The sequence below is a fragment of the Esox lucius genome, chromosome 1, assembly GCF_011004845.1.
Source record: "Esox lucius isolate fEsoLuc1 chromosome 1, fEsoLuc1.pri, whole genome shotgun sequence".
Classification (NCBI taxonomy): Eukaryota; Metazoa; Chordata; class Actinopteri; order Esociformes; family Esocidae; genus Esox; species Esox lucius.
The window spans coordinates 16,618,739-16,635,169 of NC_047569.1; the positions used below are offsets into that span (position 1 = coordinate 16,618,739).

Here is a 16,431-nt window from a genome sequence, read left to right on the forward strand (position 1 = left end):
ATTCACACCTCCTCTCCACTGGTTCTCTCTTCCAGCTCATCTTGCCACCTCATATTATGTCAAATTAGCCAAGGGTCTAACGCCAGGGCCCTGACCCCTACTGCTACTGTATCCCTCCATCTCCCCTCTGTACCTGATGGCCACATCAGCCTCCAGCCCACTGACGTTCATCTGCAGAGCCCTCTGGAAAGACAGGACTGTGTTCTCTGGAGCCAGCTAGACACAGAAAGACAGGAGACAAAGGCTGGAACATCATCCTCATCACCTTCTGGATACTATTGATGTTCCACCAGGTCAACTTCATATACATTTCCATTTTAGTCATTTAGGAGATGCTCTGTTCCAGAGCGATTTATAGTAAGTGCATTCATCTTAAGATAGCAAGCTGGAACAACAATACAACGCAGTAACAGTAAGTACAGTTTTATTAATGGTGTAAGCATCAAAGACATGCCTTACTGCTGAGCTGCCCAACCCATTCCTGGAGATCTACTGCCCTGTAGGTTTTTTCTTCAACCCCATTTGCCAGTAACCTGAATCAGCTTGATCGCCAGCTAATTATTACAATCAGGTGTGTTAAATTAGGGTTGGAAAGAAAATCACCAGGACCGTAGTTCTCCAGGAACAGGGTTGGGCAGCCCTGACTTACTGCAACCTGAGGACCGCCAGTTTCATAGATGTTTCAGTCTGACAGTCAACTGAAATGTCACAGGTTCTGAGGTAAAATAAGGGAATAAATTAAGGCATTGATTATGAGCTCATGGCATCAGGTTTGGTCAAACCAAATGGTCTGTGATGCAGCACTTGGTCAGCCTGTGTGTGAGACAATGCATGGGCTTGACTGGAGGCTTGGGAAAATCAATATAAAGTGCTTCTGGGAAACAGTGAGTAAAGGGCCATGTCCTCAGGGAATTCTCAAGTCTTCCTGGTTGTTAATTCCTCCACAGCGTTTTACTGCAGGGGACAATCAGCTCCTGCAACACACTGTAACTGGCTGTCCGGACGGAGGGGTGGCGCGTCGCTATCTCCCAGGACGGAGGGGTGGCGCGTCGCTATCTCCCAGGACGGAGGGGTGGCGCGTCGCTATCTCCCAGGACGGAGGGGTGGCGCGTCGCTATCTCCCAGGACGGAGGGGTTGCGCGTCGCTATCTCCCAGGACGGAGGGGTTGCGCGTCGCTATCTCCCAGGACGGAGGGGTTGCGCGTCGCTATCTCCCAGGACGGAGGGGTTGCGCGTCGCTATCTCCCAGGACGGAGGGGTTGCGCGTCGCTATCTCCCAGGACGGAGGGGTTGCGCGTCGCTATCTCCCAGGACGGAGGGGTTGCGCGTCGCTATCTCCCAGGACGGAGGGGTTGCGCGTCGGTATCTCCCAGGACGGAGGGGTTGCGCGTCGGTATCTCCCAGGACGGAGGGGTTGCGCGTCGGTATCTCCCAGGACGGAGGGGTTGCGCGTCGGTATCTCCCAGGACGGAGGGGTTGCGTGTCGGTATCTCCCAGGACGGAGGGGTTGCGTGTCGGTATCTCCCAGGACGGAGGGGTTGCGTGTCGGTATCTCCCAGGACAGAGGGGTTGCGTGTCGGTATCTCCCAGGACAGAGGGGTTGCGTGTCGGTATCTCCCAGGACAGAGGGGTTGCGTGTCGGTATCTCCCAGGACAGAGGGGTTGCGTGTCGGTATCTCCCAGGACAGAGGGGTTGCGTGTCGGTATCTCCCAGGACGGAGGGGTTGCGTGTCGGTATCTCCCAGGACGGAGGGGTTGCGTGTCGGTATCTCCCAGGACGGAGGGGTTGCGTGTCGGTATCTCCCAGGACAGAGGGGTTGCGTGTCGGTATCTCCCAGGACAGAGGGGTTGCGTGTCGGTATCTCCCAGGACAGAGGGGTTGCGTGGATCTGTGGATGTTTGTGCGTATGGATGTGTGTGTACAAGTCATTAGATGATGAGATTTGAGGCTATGGAAAAAGCATAGATGCGATTCCATTTATTCTGACTATAAAACTGTCTGACATCAATTCGTAAACAACCATCAGCTGAAGAGTATTCAGAAGCTTTCACTTCTCCCACAGTTTGCGCATCAGACGGTTTTATTCTTGGGCCATTTTCAGCCCAGGTCCAGTGGGTTATGAATATACTATGGCAGAAACAGTACAGCGGCATGGTTTCTCTGGTGCCTGCTGTTCAGGTCACATCTCCATGGTGTTGTTACTGTAGTTTACTTGCAGAGCGTAGGAGGGGCCTCCTCCACAAGCACTCTACTTGGGCGGCTGGGTCACCTGACTCACCATGGGGGCACCCTGGTGGCCAATGATGTCTGGACGTGGTGTGAGGTGGGTGTGATCCATGATGCAGGGGGAGGTGATGGACAGGGGAACCAAGTAGAGGCCCAGTAGAACACTCAGATAGAGCAGGAGAACCACCACTTGGAACCCTTGAGAGAGGGAGGAGAACACAAAATAGACATTAGACAGAACAGACCATCTACAGACCAAAGAATTATTGGGATGTTTTTTCCCTTTCACTGATGTCTATATTTACAAAGATATATTACTGAACCCTGAATGCTGATTGGAGGAAAGCTGTAGTATGAGACAGTACCCACATTACATGAAAACATTTACTCTAGTTGTTTGTTACAGTTTACTAAGAGCAATAATGAACCTCAGGGATTTATGGTGCATTACCAATATACTGTGGCTAAGGTCTGAATTTTCTGACCATATATGGTCAGAATATTAAGCCCAGAATATTCAGCCTTTTTGAGCAAGAATTCCATTCACTGGATATTTCCAAGAAGCGTTTATTGTGGTCATTTAGGGTTAGGAGACTGTATAATGTACAGTGTCAAAGCCAGTCTCTAAAATCCATGGGCCTGAGGACCACAGTTGACATATTGCTCTACATTGTGGGGGGGATTTTTTTTTTATATTAATGTCTATATCTTTGAGTTGTATTTTGGCAAGCATGTATTAGAGGAAATGTGCCTATCAATGCATGTTATGACCCTGATGGGGTTAGTTCAGCCAACATAATTACACTATAAAATACACTTTTATTTACAGATAAACATTGTTGAAGATTAGGTGGCATCATAACATTAATGTAGGAAACAATTGGTCATTGTTAATGGTAATGAGAACTTTATTGCAGTTAAAGGTCATACGTTTACGCCTTTTCGTGTAAATTTGGGAGCTGGGGTTTAGGAATAACAAATTACAAAAACCTTTAACGGAAATCCAATACTAGCAAAGCTTTTGCGATCAAATCTTTTGAAAACAGTATGTCTACATTAGACTACTTATATAAAAGACAATTCAGTAATCTACTACCAATCTTTGCACAACCAGATGGACTTTGGACAGGGACAGAAAGGTTTCATGATATCCATCAGATCCTTCAAACCCTGATGCATACAGGTAGGCTGTAATGATTCCGCTTGCTCAGGACTCCAGAGACGTTATTAGCTGCTGAAAAGATGTTCAGTTATTCATGCCTTATTGAATGTGGATGTGAATTGCTACTCTCAAATGTCAAATATGTAAACTAATGATGATTGAACTTAAGGGTACTCTAAACTGCTCATCAATCATTGTTTTCGTACCCCATGGACACTGAACAGCCAGTGAAAATTCCCTCTTGGAAAAGTTTGGCAGCAGCCTTTCACAGTTTTTACCTTCTAAAGCACGCTGTCGAAGAACTCAAATGTCTCTTTTATTGCTCAATCTAATTTGTACGAACTCAATACTTTCCTTTTCCCACAGACAAATGACACATCATGATCAGACTTGTGCCCTTCTACTAGGATTCAACACCTGAAACAGAGTATCACCAACAACAGGAAAACAAAAGGCCAGACCATGTTCAAATAGCCCTGGTTGGTGGGGCTCAAGCTAGTTCCATGACAACTGCATTTCTTTTTCAAACATGTTTTGAAGCAAAGAATCCGCTAAGGGAAATAAAGAAAATAAAGAGTAAGCTACTGAAGTCTCATTATTGAGCTGTGTTCTAGGAAGAAATTATCAAGTGCATATTTCAAAGTAAAATTCTTGAAGATCAAGGGTTATAGTAAAAATTTTGTTCGGCTCCCCCATGGGGCCCACAATTCGGGCATTTCAAGCCCTGAGCTCTACCAACTGAGCCAAACATCATGCTAAAAGAATGGAACCTAAAAGTAGTCCGATTAAGTAACTGAGTTTGGGTTATCCAGATTCCTCATAATAAATTTAAAAGTAACCTCCACCGTATTTGACATAGTAACCAAGGTCCTAGATAACACCAAATATAAATACATACAACACGCAGACGCATCAGGGAATTTGTTTTGCCATCATATATTGTCAGTAATTAGTTTATAATCAGTTCCAACGGCCCCTTTTCAAGATGGCCGCCTTTTGTTTAAATGAAAGGGCACTGAGTATGACCAATAATTAAATGATTGGGTTAAGACCAAAAAGATACGAAATGTTTGTAACAAGGACAACACATAAGGTAAATAAATATAGCAGTTTTATATACAGCATTCAACAAGGTTTTACCACAACAGTGGTTTTAACTATTAGGTTGCCGTTGCAAAAAATTGGAACGGAAACAAATTCCATCGTCTGATATTGCCCCAACGCCATCAATAATAGATTACAGTGAAACCTACACTATACTTAAGACTTGTACATGTACATTTTCTGTCCTTTAGTATTGCCATTTGTACTGCATTTGCCTTCATTGCACATCTATACATTCCACTTGAAATATACATATACTTATTCCTTGTAAATACTTGTACATTTTCTGCCCTCTTCTATATCCCCTTCTGGTTAAATGCTAACTGTACTTGCACTGTTCAATGGCAATGCAGTTGAATCTCATCTAATCTGAAACATTCAAAACAATCGAAAACTCAAATCTCTGACTTATGAAAACTTATTATTCCCTGTTATTTTCCCTGTTCAGAGTTGTTTTGAAGCAGTTGAGATGCATGTTGTATACTAGGCTAGTCCACAGGGACAAAAGTCCACAGATGCCAGATAAATTTCAAGGGCAAAACTTTAGACAGATGGACTGTGTTAAAGAAGTTGTTACAGACAAAGTTCAAACCCTTAACCCTCTGCCCCTCTGGCAAGCCAGCTTGGTACATTGCTAACCTTATGCCCAGGACCCAAGGACCACCTTATGCCCAGGAGCCATGGAACCTTGGAAACCACCATTACAGGCTAATAGTTAGGTACATTTAATTAGATGTTATATGTTAGAGACTTTACCATACTTCAATAACACTTGAAGGATGAATTAATAATATAAACACATTTTCATATTTGAGCAATTTTACTACACACAATAATGCAACTCTTTTGTACTAGGCAGCCTTTCACAAAAATGCACTGTTGTACAGACATGGAAATGAGCCTATACAACTTATTATTCATCAAAGCTACTTGCCTCCAGAGACAATAACACTGACTCATGCCTGAGTCACACAGTATTTGCACTTGCCTAAAAGCTGAAGGAAAAAATCCCTGGTATGTGATGTCTAACTGGTGTTATCAGCAGTCCATAGAGACCTAATGAGGTCCTGTGGACTGGTGATGTGACATGAGGGCAGAGGAATGCCTAATATCACTGTCACCCTGACAGGGGCCTTCCCTTTGTGTACATGGTGTTAATAATTTAACGCCCCTGGTTCTGTGAGGCAGTCCTCTAACTGTGTGAGCTTTGATCAGGTTGAACACAGTCAGTACACAGTCAGGAACACCATCAGGGTTGGACGGCTTACTTGTTTTCTCGGCTCGGGCAACCTGCCCAGCCACTAGCCAGGCTAAAGCAGTGACGGCCACCAGGGCTCCCAGATGTAGGAAGGGACCAGTGGCCTGGACAGGGAAGAAGAGAACAGTTGTTACTGTTTATATAGTCACATAACTGGTTCAGGGTCAAAGGTGGGACATTAGTAGAAATCATTCAGTGGTGATCACTGGCTGCGGAATCATTATGACAAACATAAAGAATTCAACAATATCAATCTGTTAACCCGTTTACACAGTCATAATCCACACAAAAACCCCAGCTCACCAACACACACGGAACACCACAAGGCTGACACTAGGACAACATTTCATAACATTGCTAGTTACGTCGGCAAAGGCACAAGATTTATTACGCCCACCTGACCCAAATTATGATTCATAATGGGACGTTTTTGGGTTTGTAATAGAGGAATGGATGGCTGTCTGTTGTAAGTTACAAGTCTGTTTGCTTTCAGTTTAAAACCCCTCCGAGTTATGTTAGTGCATTGTAAAGTAAATAAGCCCCAAGTGGGCACAGCCATTTCGAGTAAGAGAAAAAAAAACACTATATAGAGTTATCTTGGTTTGTGGCCGTCAATAGAACGCATGCGCACTGCATGGAAACTTGATAGAGTTCTGACAAAATTGTCTTTACACCTGCAAACGTTCGCCGGGGGGGGGGGGGGGCTTGATAAAAATATGGCCCACGCTACCTCAGAAGTTGGCTTCAGGAGCTATCGATATCTGCAAGTTTACACAACTAAATGATCTAGCGTCTTGAGTCTCCTTTGATGTGTCTCAGAAAATGTAGTGTAAATAAGCTCTTGAAGAGGTGTGGCCACTCAGCCAGTCACTCCTCTGACTCCTGTTATTTGTTTAATCCTGTCGCCACATTTTCCAGGAATATTCTTAGGCTACTAAACGTATCCAGAGCATTTTTAGATTTTATCAAGCACTGTTGGTTTGACCTTTCATCTCCATATTTTAAATTACTACCATGTTCCTTCGGAAAGGAATATTTACAGGCCAATTCCCAGGTTTGGGATTTTTACATACACAAATATGTACTTGAGGCAGATCTGCCCTGAAGGCAGAGATTGTGATTTTGTTGACTCAGAGGGAGAAGCTTACGTTCTAACTCTGAAGTCAGTAAATTGTGAGTAATGGTTTAAATGTAAAACAGTTCAGCTCAGGGTTAAGTTAAGGGTTAGGTCTAGGGTTGAGGTTAGTGTTTAGGATAGGGACAAGAATTAACCTACCTAGTAAAACGTCAGTATGTAGTCCATTTGAAATGGCTTCAGAACCCCCAGTCTCCTACCTCCCACAGCTATGCTCTCCATGAGTCAACCAATCATATAATTATGCCTCCGGTACAGTTAGAGTAAGTAAAACTCTGTTGTGCCCAATTCCAAGTATACAGAGTTGAAAACGTCTGTTAGACTTGGATTCATTTCAAAACAGATCCCATCTGTAAGCACATTTCAGGGAAGTGAGTTCACCTGGATTTATAAAAAGAGAAAGTGTGAACTAACCTGGAGTGATATGGGGATGACGGCCCACTCCTCTCCCCATGTTTGATTGACAGATATGAATCCGATGGCAGTGGTCAACAGGGCAGCACTCACTCCTATCTATGGGACCAAACAGGCAGAGTCAGTGACACAGATGGACTCATGTAGAGGAAGGAACAGAAGAGGCCCTTAGTGGCTGTTGGGACTGATAACAGCACCTTGATGTCACAGCATCACAACCCTTGGGGTACCATGACCTCAAACCCGGGCTTCAGGCCACAAACATGAGCTGGGCTTCCATCAAATTTTCAAAAAAACTTTCATTTGAACCTTAGAATTATTAAATTATGAAATGCTTTGTGTGGTTACATATGGCCCATAAAAGTTTGCAGTAAAATTCCATATACTGAATAAAAAAAAACACATGACATTTTCAACTCTAACGATGTTTCAACACAAACTGTTGTGTTTGATGGCCATGTGCCCACTCTGGTCTCCTCCCAATTCCGTGACTGCCAGAGCTCTCTTGCCAACAGCTCGCAAAAACAAAAACAAAGGCTAATTTACAGGATATGATTATTTTGGATAAGAGCGAGATTATATTTAAATTGTCGACCAGCCGTCACTCAGTCATTAGTCGCCTGAATGAGACCCTCAACATTTATCCAAAAAGTGCACGTTCACCACCATGAATGTTCATGCTAAAGTTGCTGCATTGCAACTGTATCCTAATGAACTGCCTGAGTCGTAGTGGGAGATCACACAACAAATCGTCTGATCTTATTTGCGCATAATTGTTTCCATCACCATTTGAACCACAATGAAATTTTACTGACAAAGGGATCCCACCATAACGAACAAACAAGCATGTAAAAGATGTATGAAATTATACTCACAAATTACTCTCAGGCCGATTGCAACTTATTTATTCATCATATTCCATAATGAACTGAAAGCTTCTAAGACAAACGGTTGGTCTCTATAACACATCCATGGCCACAAACACACACATTACCTTGTGCAGCCAGTGTAGGTTCAGCTGTTGCCCCACCGCTATGTGACAAAGTGCTAAAATCTGAAAAGATTGACAAGAACACACATGAAGACACACACACACACACACACACACACACACACGCACCAACATTAACACATTACCAAGATCCACAACCACTGTTTTCAAAACAGATCAACGTCTACCTCTGCCATCAATACTTTCAACTGTAAGTTGGCACGAACACGCCTGGCAAGTTGCAACACGTCTTTTGGTTTCTCACCAGGATCCGACCCTAAAAATACCTGGCTGTTACCTGGGCCAAGACATGGACCATATCAACGGCGCCTCACAGTGAATGTTTAATGACACGACACGACTCACCATTAAAAATGCAATATAGGTGAAGCCGGCAGCGGTGCTGGCCAGGATAGGGATGGTCCCATCGCTCCACTCCCCAGAGCGGTTATATAAAAACCTGTCGAGCGGAGCAAAATGAAAAGGCAAAGCCACATTAGTAGCATGGCAGAGACCGGCCGTCAGGCTGCTTTGGTCTGGGAGCTGATGGACAGCCGGTTGAGACCAGCAGAGTGGGCTCCCAGGAGCATGTTCAATTGATCAGGTTTGCGATCACCCACCAGTGATAAGATTTATATTCAGGGGAACGGACGCTTACTCTAGATAAGGGCAGATTCTAACCAGGTCAAATTTTCTAGCGCCAGGGGTCTGTGAAACTAGGAAAATAAAAGGTCTGACCATAAATTCTAACCACTGACACTGAGGCTGAAACTCCATGGGCAGACATGTGTTCCAGGGTCCTCGTCGAGGATCCCACGCCTTCATTATACCCATAAAATGCAGCAAACAGACAAAGAAAACAAAAGCAGCTGCTTAGAGAAAATGGCTGCAGCCGCTTCTCAGTAATGAGAATTATAGCGCAAGGACATTGTAAGCATTATGTTAACGGGTTAGTCATTGATTCCTTGTTCTGAAAAGGACATCTCCCCTTACAGTACCTTTAGAAAAGAGAGATACAAAGTGGATAAAGAAGCCCATCCTGCAGAACAGAATCCACAAATAAAGACAGTCCAATTAAAACATTTTGCCAATTGGTCTTTTGACCAGTTAGGTAATCCCTAGAACTAATACCAGAATTGGGCTGCGTAAATGCAGCCTGAAACACACGTCCTATTGTTCTATTACTGTTACTTATTCTCTAAAGCAGTTTAGTCACATCATCATACCTTATTTTGTACATTTATATCTAGGCATTGTATAATTTACAATTACAGAATGAGAGTGTATTAATTTTATGAGCAAATCATCAAAAAATATTTTTTCATTTTGCTAATTATTTCAAATATACAGAAGGACAACTTTATAATACGACTGAAATTGCATTTCAAAGAAGCAACATTTGTTTTATTTCACGACAGAGCATCCCAGGTCACAGAACTGACAAAACATGAGTAACGGTTAACTGTACTATACTATAATTTTTTATTGGAGCGTCCCCAGTTGGGTTTCATTAACCACTATAAACGAGTATTTGCTGACCACATGCATATTCCCTGCAGACCACTAGCTAAACAACCCAACTACATCAGTACTCACCAGTTGAACTCATTGTAGTCATTGTGTGCCTCCCACCAGAAGTAAAACCAGACCAGGAGGAGAGAGAAGGTGAAGAACAGGATGACCGACCAAAGAAACTCCCACTGCAACACACAACATCGCAACAAACAAAAACATTATAATAAAAATCCTACCAATGTGTTGAAATGGATTCTTCTTAACGGGTGAGGGAAAACATTTGTGATAATGCTACCTTAAATGTATTACTTTCTTCTGTTAGCAAGTTATCAAATGTCTGATGAGAAACGCAAACCAACCCAGACTGGCACACCATTCAGCAACACTGACAGAAACACAAGCAACCAGTCTCCTAGAAGTCTGCCAGTCTTCATTATGCCATCTGTCCTAACGGAGCCACAGTCAGTTATTTTGACAGTGCATACTGGGCAGACTGATGGCTAAAACCAGGAATGATGGCAAACATTTAAACCGCGCAAGCTAGCTACATCAGATTATGATGGTAGACCACAAACAAATGAGGGAAACAACAACACTCACAGGGAATATTATTTCAGTCACCTATAATCTGTCTAGATTTCACCCTGCCACTGTGTAAGCCTTCTCACAGCCTGCATTACCACAGACAAGAGGCAACATTTAGGCTACAACTCATCTCAGTTAACCCAGATCTAAAATAATGCATCATTCAATCAGATGCTCAATAACGTACTAGACTGAACGTCTCCACCTTAACATTACAAAATATAAAAGATTACCATAAACAGACAAAAATGCTGGTAGTAATTATTCAAACAAATGCAAACGAGATAACACTTCATCCTTCTGTGAATAGCAACACACACTGAAAGCCAAACATGACAGAAAGACAAGACTAAAGGGCATGGGAATTAATAATAAAATAAATAAAACAACTAAACTAGCTGGTCTTCACACTGACCACATTCCAGCCCAAATGCTGGTAGAACAAAAGTAGTCACTCATCATTTGCACTCATTCAGGAGAACTGCAAAATGTACAGAATAAAAGTGAGTTGAGTTGGTTTCTGCTCCAGATATACTACATTCCTATCAGCAAAAAGTAGTATTGACGTTGCCCTAGATGGCAAATAATTTAAGCACACTTTGATATGTGATATCAAGGTCATATAACAGTGTCTGGACTCTGGACATTCCCCTCAGATGACTGCGCCAGGTAGGGCATGGCCTGGGGCTGGCACAGGATGTTAGAGCGAAGCCGAAGGGTGGCAGATGCCAGCAGATCCCTGGGTAGCGAGCTTAATGTGTTTATGCCGACTTCCGCACAGGCCAAACAGCAGTTGAACCGCGGAGACGCTATAGCACATGTTTTGGACTGGTAAGATTATTACGCAACAGGATTGAACAGATTTGGGGGAGGAAAAAAAACTTTGATGAGGGAAGAGAAGCCAGTGCAATTTGGATGTGAGGAGACAATTCATTCCATCTATTGGAGTATCTTCATAATGAATGATAAACACTGGCTGAGAATGTTTACAACTTCTTTCTAGGCTGTACTATGAACGGAGTGCCCTTTGAGAAGTCATTTACAGAGGATTGTTACCAGAAAGTGTTCTAAAACCAGGGTGATGTCAAACACCTTCCATTACCTCCCCAATCACCACATCTGAATCTTTATCAGAAATTCTTCATGCGATATTCCTTCTTCCCCCAAATAACTCCAGTCTTCTCTTCTTGAAGGGTGCTACATCCAACTACAAACAGTTCAGGACTTGTATAACAGCATTCCAAGGACTGGAGCTGTTCTGAAGGCAAACACCTTATTAGGTCATTGATATTAATATACTGTTAGGTGTTTCCGTTATTTTGTCAACCCCCATAGTCTTATTCATATGCTGCTACATATCCAAATATTGACCGTATTGGGTCATGGATAACATGGGGTTAACCCTGTGGTTGAGAGAGGGGACTGGATGGTCAATCAGTAACTAGAGACAATTCTTCAGGAAGTATTTTAAACTGGCAGTTGGGGAGATGTTGTTCTACCAGAGTGTAGAGTCTCAGATATTGAATCCAATACATAATGACACATTTAGAAATATTGTTCAAATCTAAAATTAATTCATAATTTCACATTAGGAGCATTATTATTCTGTCCGCTACATTAATCACAAATGTATAGACAGAAATTGCAGCATAATGACTACAGTACTGTGTGACTAAACATCAGTTGAGGTTTGGGTCTCATGTTTGTCTACTGCTGTTTGGGAACTCACCAATCAAAAGGAGTCTGGAGCCTCAATATTGCGTAGAGTTTTAAATCGTGGTACACATAGAAATAGTGTGCGCCAGACGATCCTATGACAGGCAATCCCTACTGATACATATACTACTCGTTCTTAGACTCAGTGCGGGTGCACAACCAGGGCTATTCCCATTTCGACACGCTTTTGTCTGTAAGCTGATGGACAGCCAGTCGAGACCGGCAGAGTGGGCTCCCAGGAGTGTACGGACTTGATTAGGTTCCCAAAAAGGCCCCATCTACACTGTAGAAATGCACTATGGAATGCAGTTTATGAATAATCGTCGATATGAGATGATTGGCCTCCCATTTGATTTCCCATCGCCTCAGACTTATAAGGCGACTGTGGTTTTATGCGTTTGTAACAGTCAGTGACAATTTTGTTGACTGTTCCTTCACTCACATCAACGGTTTCCATGACAATGGCTAGCGAGCAGGCAAAACAGTTGACCCTCCCATCCATGGCCACCTAGTGTTCCAAAGGTAATTCACCAACAGATGGACAGTCAGACAGTGCAGGTCAATCAGAAGCCCAACACCTGAACAGTTTCTGTCTCTGTGTTTCAACACCTGCCCCAAAGATACTAACAACAAAATGTGTATACAGGAAATAATCGTCCCTCTAATATATGTACATTCCATATGCTCCTTGCAAGACAACTAGACAAGCAGGATGGAATACAACAAGGCTAAAAATAAAGGGATAAAATGGATCAGGGATTAATTCTCTACTGTGGAAACATAAACACTTGTATAACTGCTCAATATCAGAAAATAACAAAATGACTTAAATGTCATCCATTCTCTTAAATGCTACATTGGCTTTATATCCAAACGCCAAGGTTGTCAAACATCTGAGGCTAAATGGAAAACAGGAAATAAGCTTTACAGAATGTTTTAATTAAACAATTCTAAAAGAAAGTTCTTAGTGATTTCAGAAGTTGTACTCAGATCAGTTTGTATAAATTACTTGGTTTAGCCAATATTATAAACAGCCAGCAGTCAGACTCAGGTGTACTGTAAAATAATTGTATAGATTTTTTTTATGTGAAAGTTTCCTTTGCCCTCTCAGCAGCAAAGTCATTATGGAGGTAGCTGCTGGGCCTGGGCTATTAGTATCTTTGAGACGATAGGTAGCTGCTAGACCTACCACAAAGTAGCTGCATGGGACAGACACTGTTCAAACACACACACACACTGCTCACCAGCCCCCTAATGAGCCCACCAATGAGACGATCATAAAATAAATCACAATGAATGCATTACAGCTATCTAAGGCTTTAACACAGTGTCATTTGTCACCTTTAACTCTACAGGCTGGTTTTGAGGACAAAGATTAAGCCTAGTCCGGGACAAAAAATAAATAAAGCTCAATGGAAATCTCTCTGCTTAATATGTCTGCAAAACTGGACCCAAGTTTAAATCTAAAAAGGTGAATGTTGGAACTTACTGCAATGGCAAGGTAACAAATGTACCAAACACTGATGATGAAAATGTGTCTGAAGAAATTCACTACTATACAGTAGCCCAGCTTCTGACTGCAGCTCAGCAGAGGAATGAGCCAGTTCCAAACTAACCCCAGAGGGCTGGGTCCACTACATCAAGCATGCAGGCGTCTGACCAGCACTTGAATGGAATTCATGTGGACATGTGAAGCAGAGCAAGGCTCCACACAGCCAGCTTTGAACTCAGGGATGTTTTCTGTTTCATACAGTGCCTAGAAAAAGTCTACAGATCCTTGCCCAAAACTTCATATCTAGCTGCTTTTAAAAACGAATATTTTTCCTAGCTATGTACTCAATATAGTTCAGATGAGCCAATTGAAAGATTACAAAAACAATTTGTCTTGATTACGCACAGTCATGTGATCAAGTACACTCCCTGAAAGAGTATTTTTGTACATAGGGATTTGTAATCTTGACTTCAAAACTAACAGATAAAGGGATACGAACTTAACAAATCTAAATTGAAACAGTATACTAAGGAAATCTAAGGAAATGCAATTTCATGCTGTGGAATAACTCAACTCTAGCTTCAATAGCTGGTATTTCCCCCTTTTGCTGTCTATCAGCTGCAACTCCTCTTTACAGCCCTGCTTCAACTGTCAGATTCAAGGACTTTCTTACATGCACAATCTCCCCACAGCATTAAGATTGAGATCTGGGCTTTTACTCTGCCATTCTTTTACTCTCCATTTCATATTTTGGAGCCATTCTATTGTAGTTTCTATTTGACAGATGGCATCACACAAGAATTCACCGGTACAAAATGCAATTCATGACTCTCGCAATGTTGGCAAGATGGACACACTTAGACAGGCCGTAAAGCAAAGATTCAACTCAAAATGTTAACCTCATCCTTCCATGTTTGCTGGAAAGCCCGTTGTATTCGTTATCCGTTTCTCCAATGTTGGCTGTATGCGTATGTGGATAGGTGTACCCCTTTCTAATCCTGGTGTACCCCAGTAAATGTGGTCAAGCAAGACCGTGAACACAGTTTTAGTACGATGCTTAGTCACACACTAATACAGCTTCCTAAGAGCCTGATCCTCAAGAAACTTGGTCATTACTGACAAGAAATATCTGTTTATTATAGCCAATGGGGTTAAGAACTGTTCAGTAACACATTCCATAAAATAACTGAGTAATGACAGGACAGCAGGAAGGAGAGGTCAGGGAGACGGGTTGGCCTATGTAGAGTTAAACCGAGAGGAAGAACACAATCGGTGAGCTGAGACGAATTCTCGATGTCAATGTACGTGTAGTCAGGAGCTCAGAGTGCAACAGCAACAGAATTCCGAAACCCAGATCCAGCTGAACGTCTGTACTCAAACTATTTGCTGCACGCAATGCATTCAAGATAAATACAAGTTCTTCCAAACTAGAGTCCATAAATCCTCATTTAACAACTCAGATTCACAATACACATGGCAGGAACACCATGGTTCAAACCGATGCCACCCTCCCTGATGAGCTCAACACATTCCATGCTCTGTTTAAAGACAGAACACCCACCAAACCAGGGAAGCTCTTGCTGAAGTAGAAAACAAGTGCTCTCTATGTCAGAGGATCAAGGTAAAAAACCACTTAACTTCGTATTACTGGAATTGCAGTGTTATTTATCCACCTGAGAATATAAGATAGTAAACACAAGCCTGTACTCTAAGCCCTCGAACGACACAGTTAAAGCAGTACGGTAAAGAAGAGTGGGCAAAAAGTTCACCCAGTCGATAAGGCTGATAGCCAGTTACAAGAAACGGCTACATTAAGTTATTTTAGTCAAAGGAGGCAACACTAGCTATAAAAGATGTGTACAGGTGCATCTCAAAAATGTTTATATTGTGGATAAGTTAATTTTGTTTCTGTCATTCATATATTCTACATTCATTACACAAAGAGAAACATTTCAAGTCTTTTTTTGTTACAATCTTGGTGATTACAGTTTACAGCTCATGGAAATAAAAGTCCAGTATCACAGAATGTCCCCTCCCTGCCATCCACATGATGTCCCAGGACAGTGATATGCCCTACACTCTACCCTGTCTCCAGTGTCCAGGCCAAACCAGCAGCTGGTGGACTTGGTCCCGGAATGTCCCACAGCTTCCCACAGCCCTAATCCCATAAATGCATAACACCTGCTGCTCCTGAAAATTATTAGCATGTTTACCCACCCAGGACCAAGGCCCAGAAGACCAACAACATCTCCCAGATGGAGCCACGTGCACAGGTAAAGCTCAACCTATGCAGAGCACATCTATTTACGATAAAGCGCCCTTTCCAGTTGACATGTGCCCGTCCATCTGAGATGACAGGCATGCATCGTCCACCCGTGTGAGCCGACAAATCCACCCATTTTGTCTGTTTCAGCGCATGCCTCTAGAAAGGTCGGTGTACTGTACTGCAATTACGAGGAGGATTTCAGTCCCCATTCTCTCATGTAACGACAAATACATAAGCAGCACAAACTGGCCAAATGGCAGGATCTTCACTCATTAAAGAACAGAATGACCCACTTCGCTCCATGGTGGTGCTAACTTCATAGCTGCCACTAATGCAATGTAATAATGTCCTGAAGATTCTGCTAATAACTGCTCTTCTTGGTCAGCTCTTGATTTGAAACCACACACTGTGTCCTTGGACACATCTAGAAAGTGAAGAGGTTCAGGAAAACATTGGAAACCTTGGTAACCTCACTGACTGGCTGAACTGACTAAACTCTAGAACAGGAGAGTACGTCCGCTGAGAAATCACACGAGGGGGGTAAAACAGTCCAACGCCACTTCTGC

General features: G+C 42.8%; 1 protein-coding gene across 3 annotated transcripts in view; it reads right to left on the reverse strand.

The window, feature by feature from the left end:
• The window catches only part of gdpd5b (glycerophosphodiester phosphodiesterase domain containing 5b), a 60,826-nt gene that overhangs the window by 10,399 nt on the left and 33,996 nt on the right, over positions 1-16,431 (reverse strand). For all 3 annotated transcript variants that reach the window (XR_828327.3, XM_010877062.4, XM_010876976.4), the window contains exons 3-9: positions 9,888-9,991; positions 8,658-8,751; positions 8,295-8,354; positions 7,301-7,399; positions 5,762-5,855; positions 2,280-2,425; positions 134-216 (exon numbers count right to left, since the gene is read on the reverse strand). Coding sequence is in view for 2 of the 3 variants with exons in the window: in XM_010877062.4 (XP_010875364.2) it covers positions 134-216; positions 2,280-2,425; positions 5,762-5,855; positions 7,301-7,399; positions 8,295-8,354; positions 8,658-8,751; positions 9,888-9,991 (680 nt within the window). In the remaining variant the exon portion in view is untranslated. The remainder of the gene's footprint in view (positions 1-133; positions 217-2,279; positions 2,426-5,761; positions 5,856-7,300; positions 7,400-8,294; positions 8,355-8,657; positions 8,752-9,887; positions 9,992-16,431) is intronic.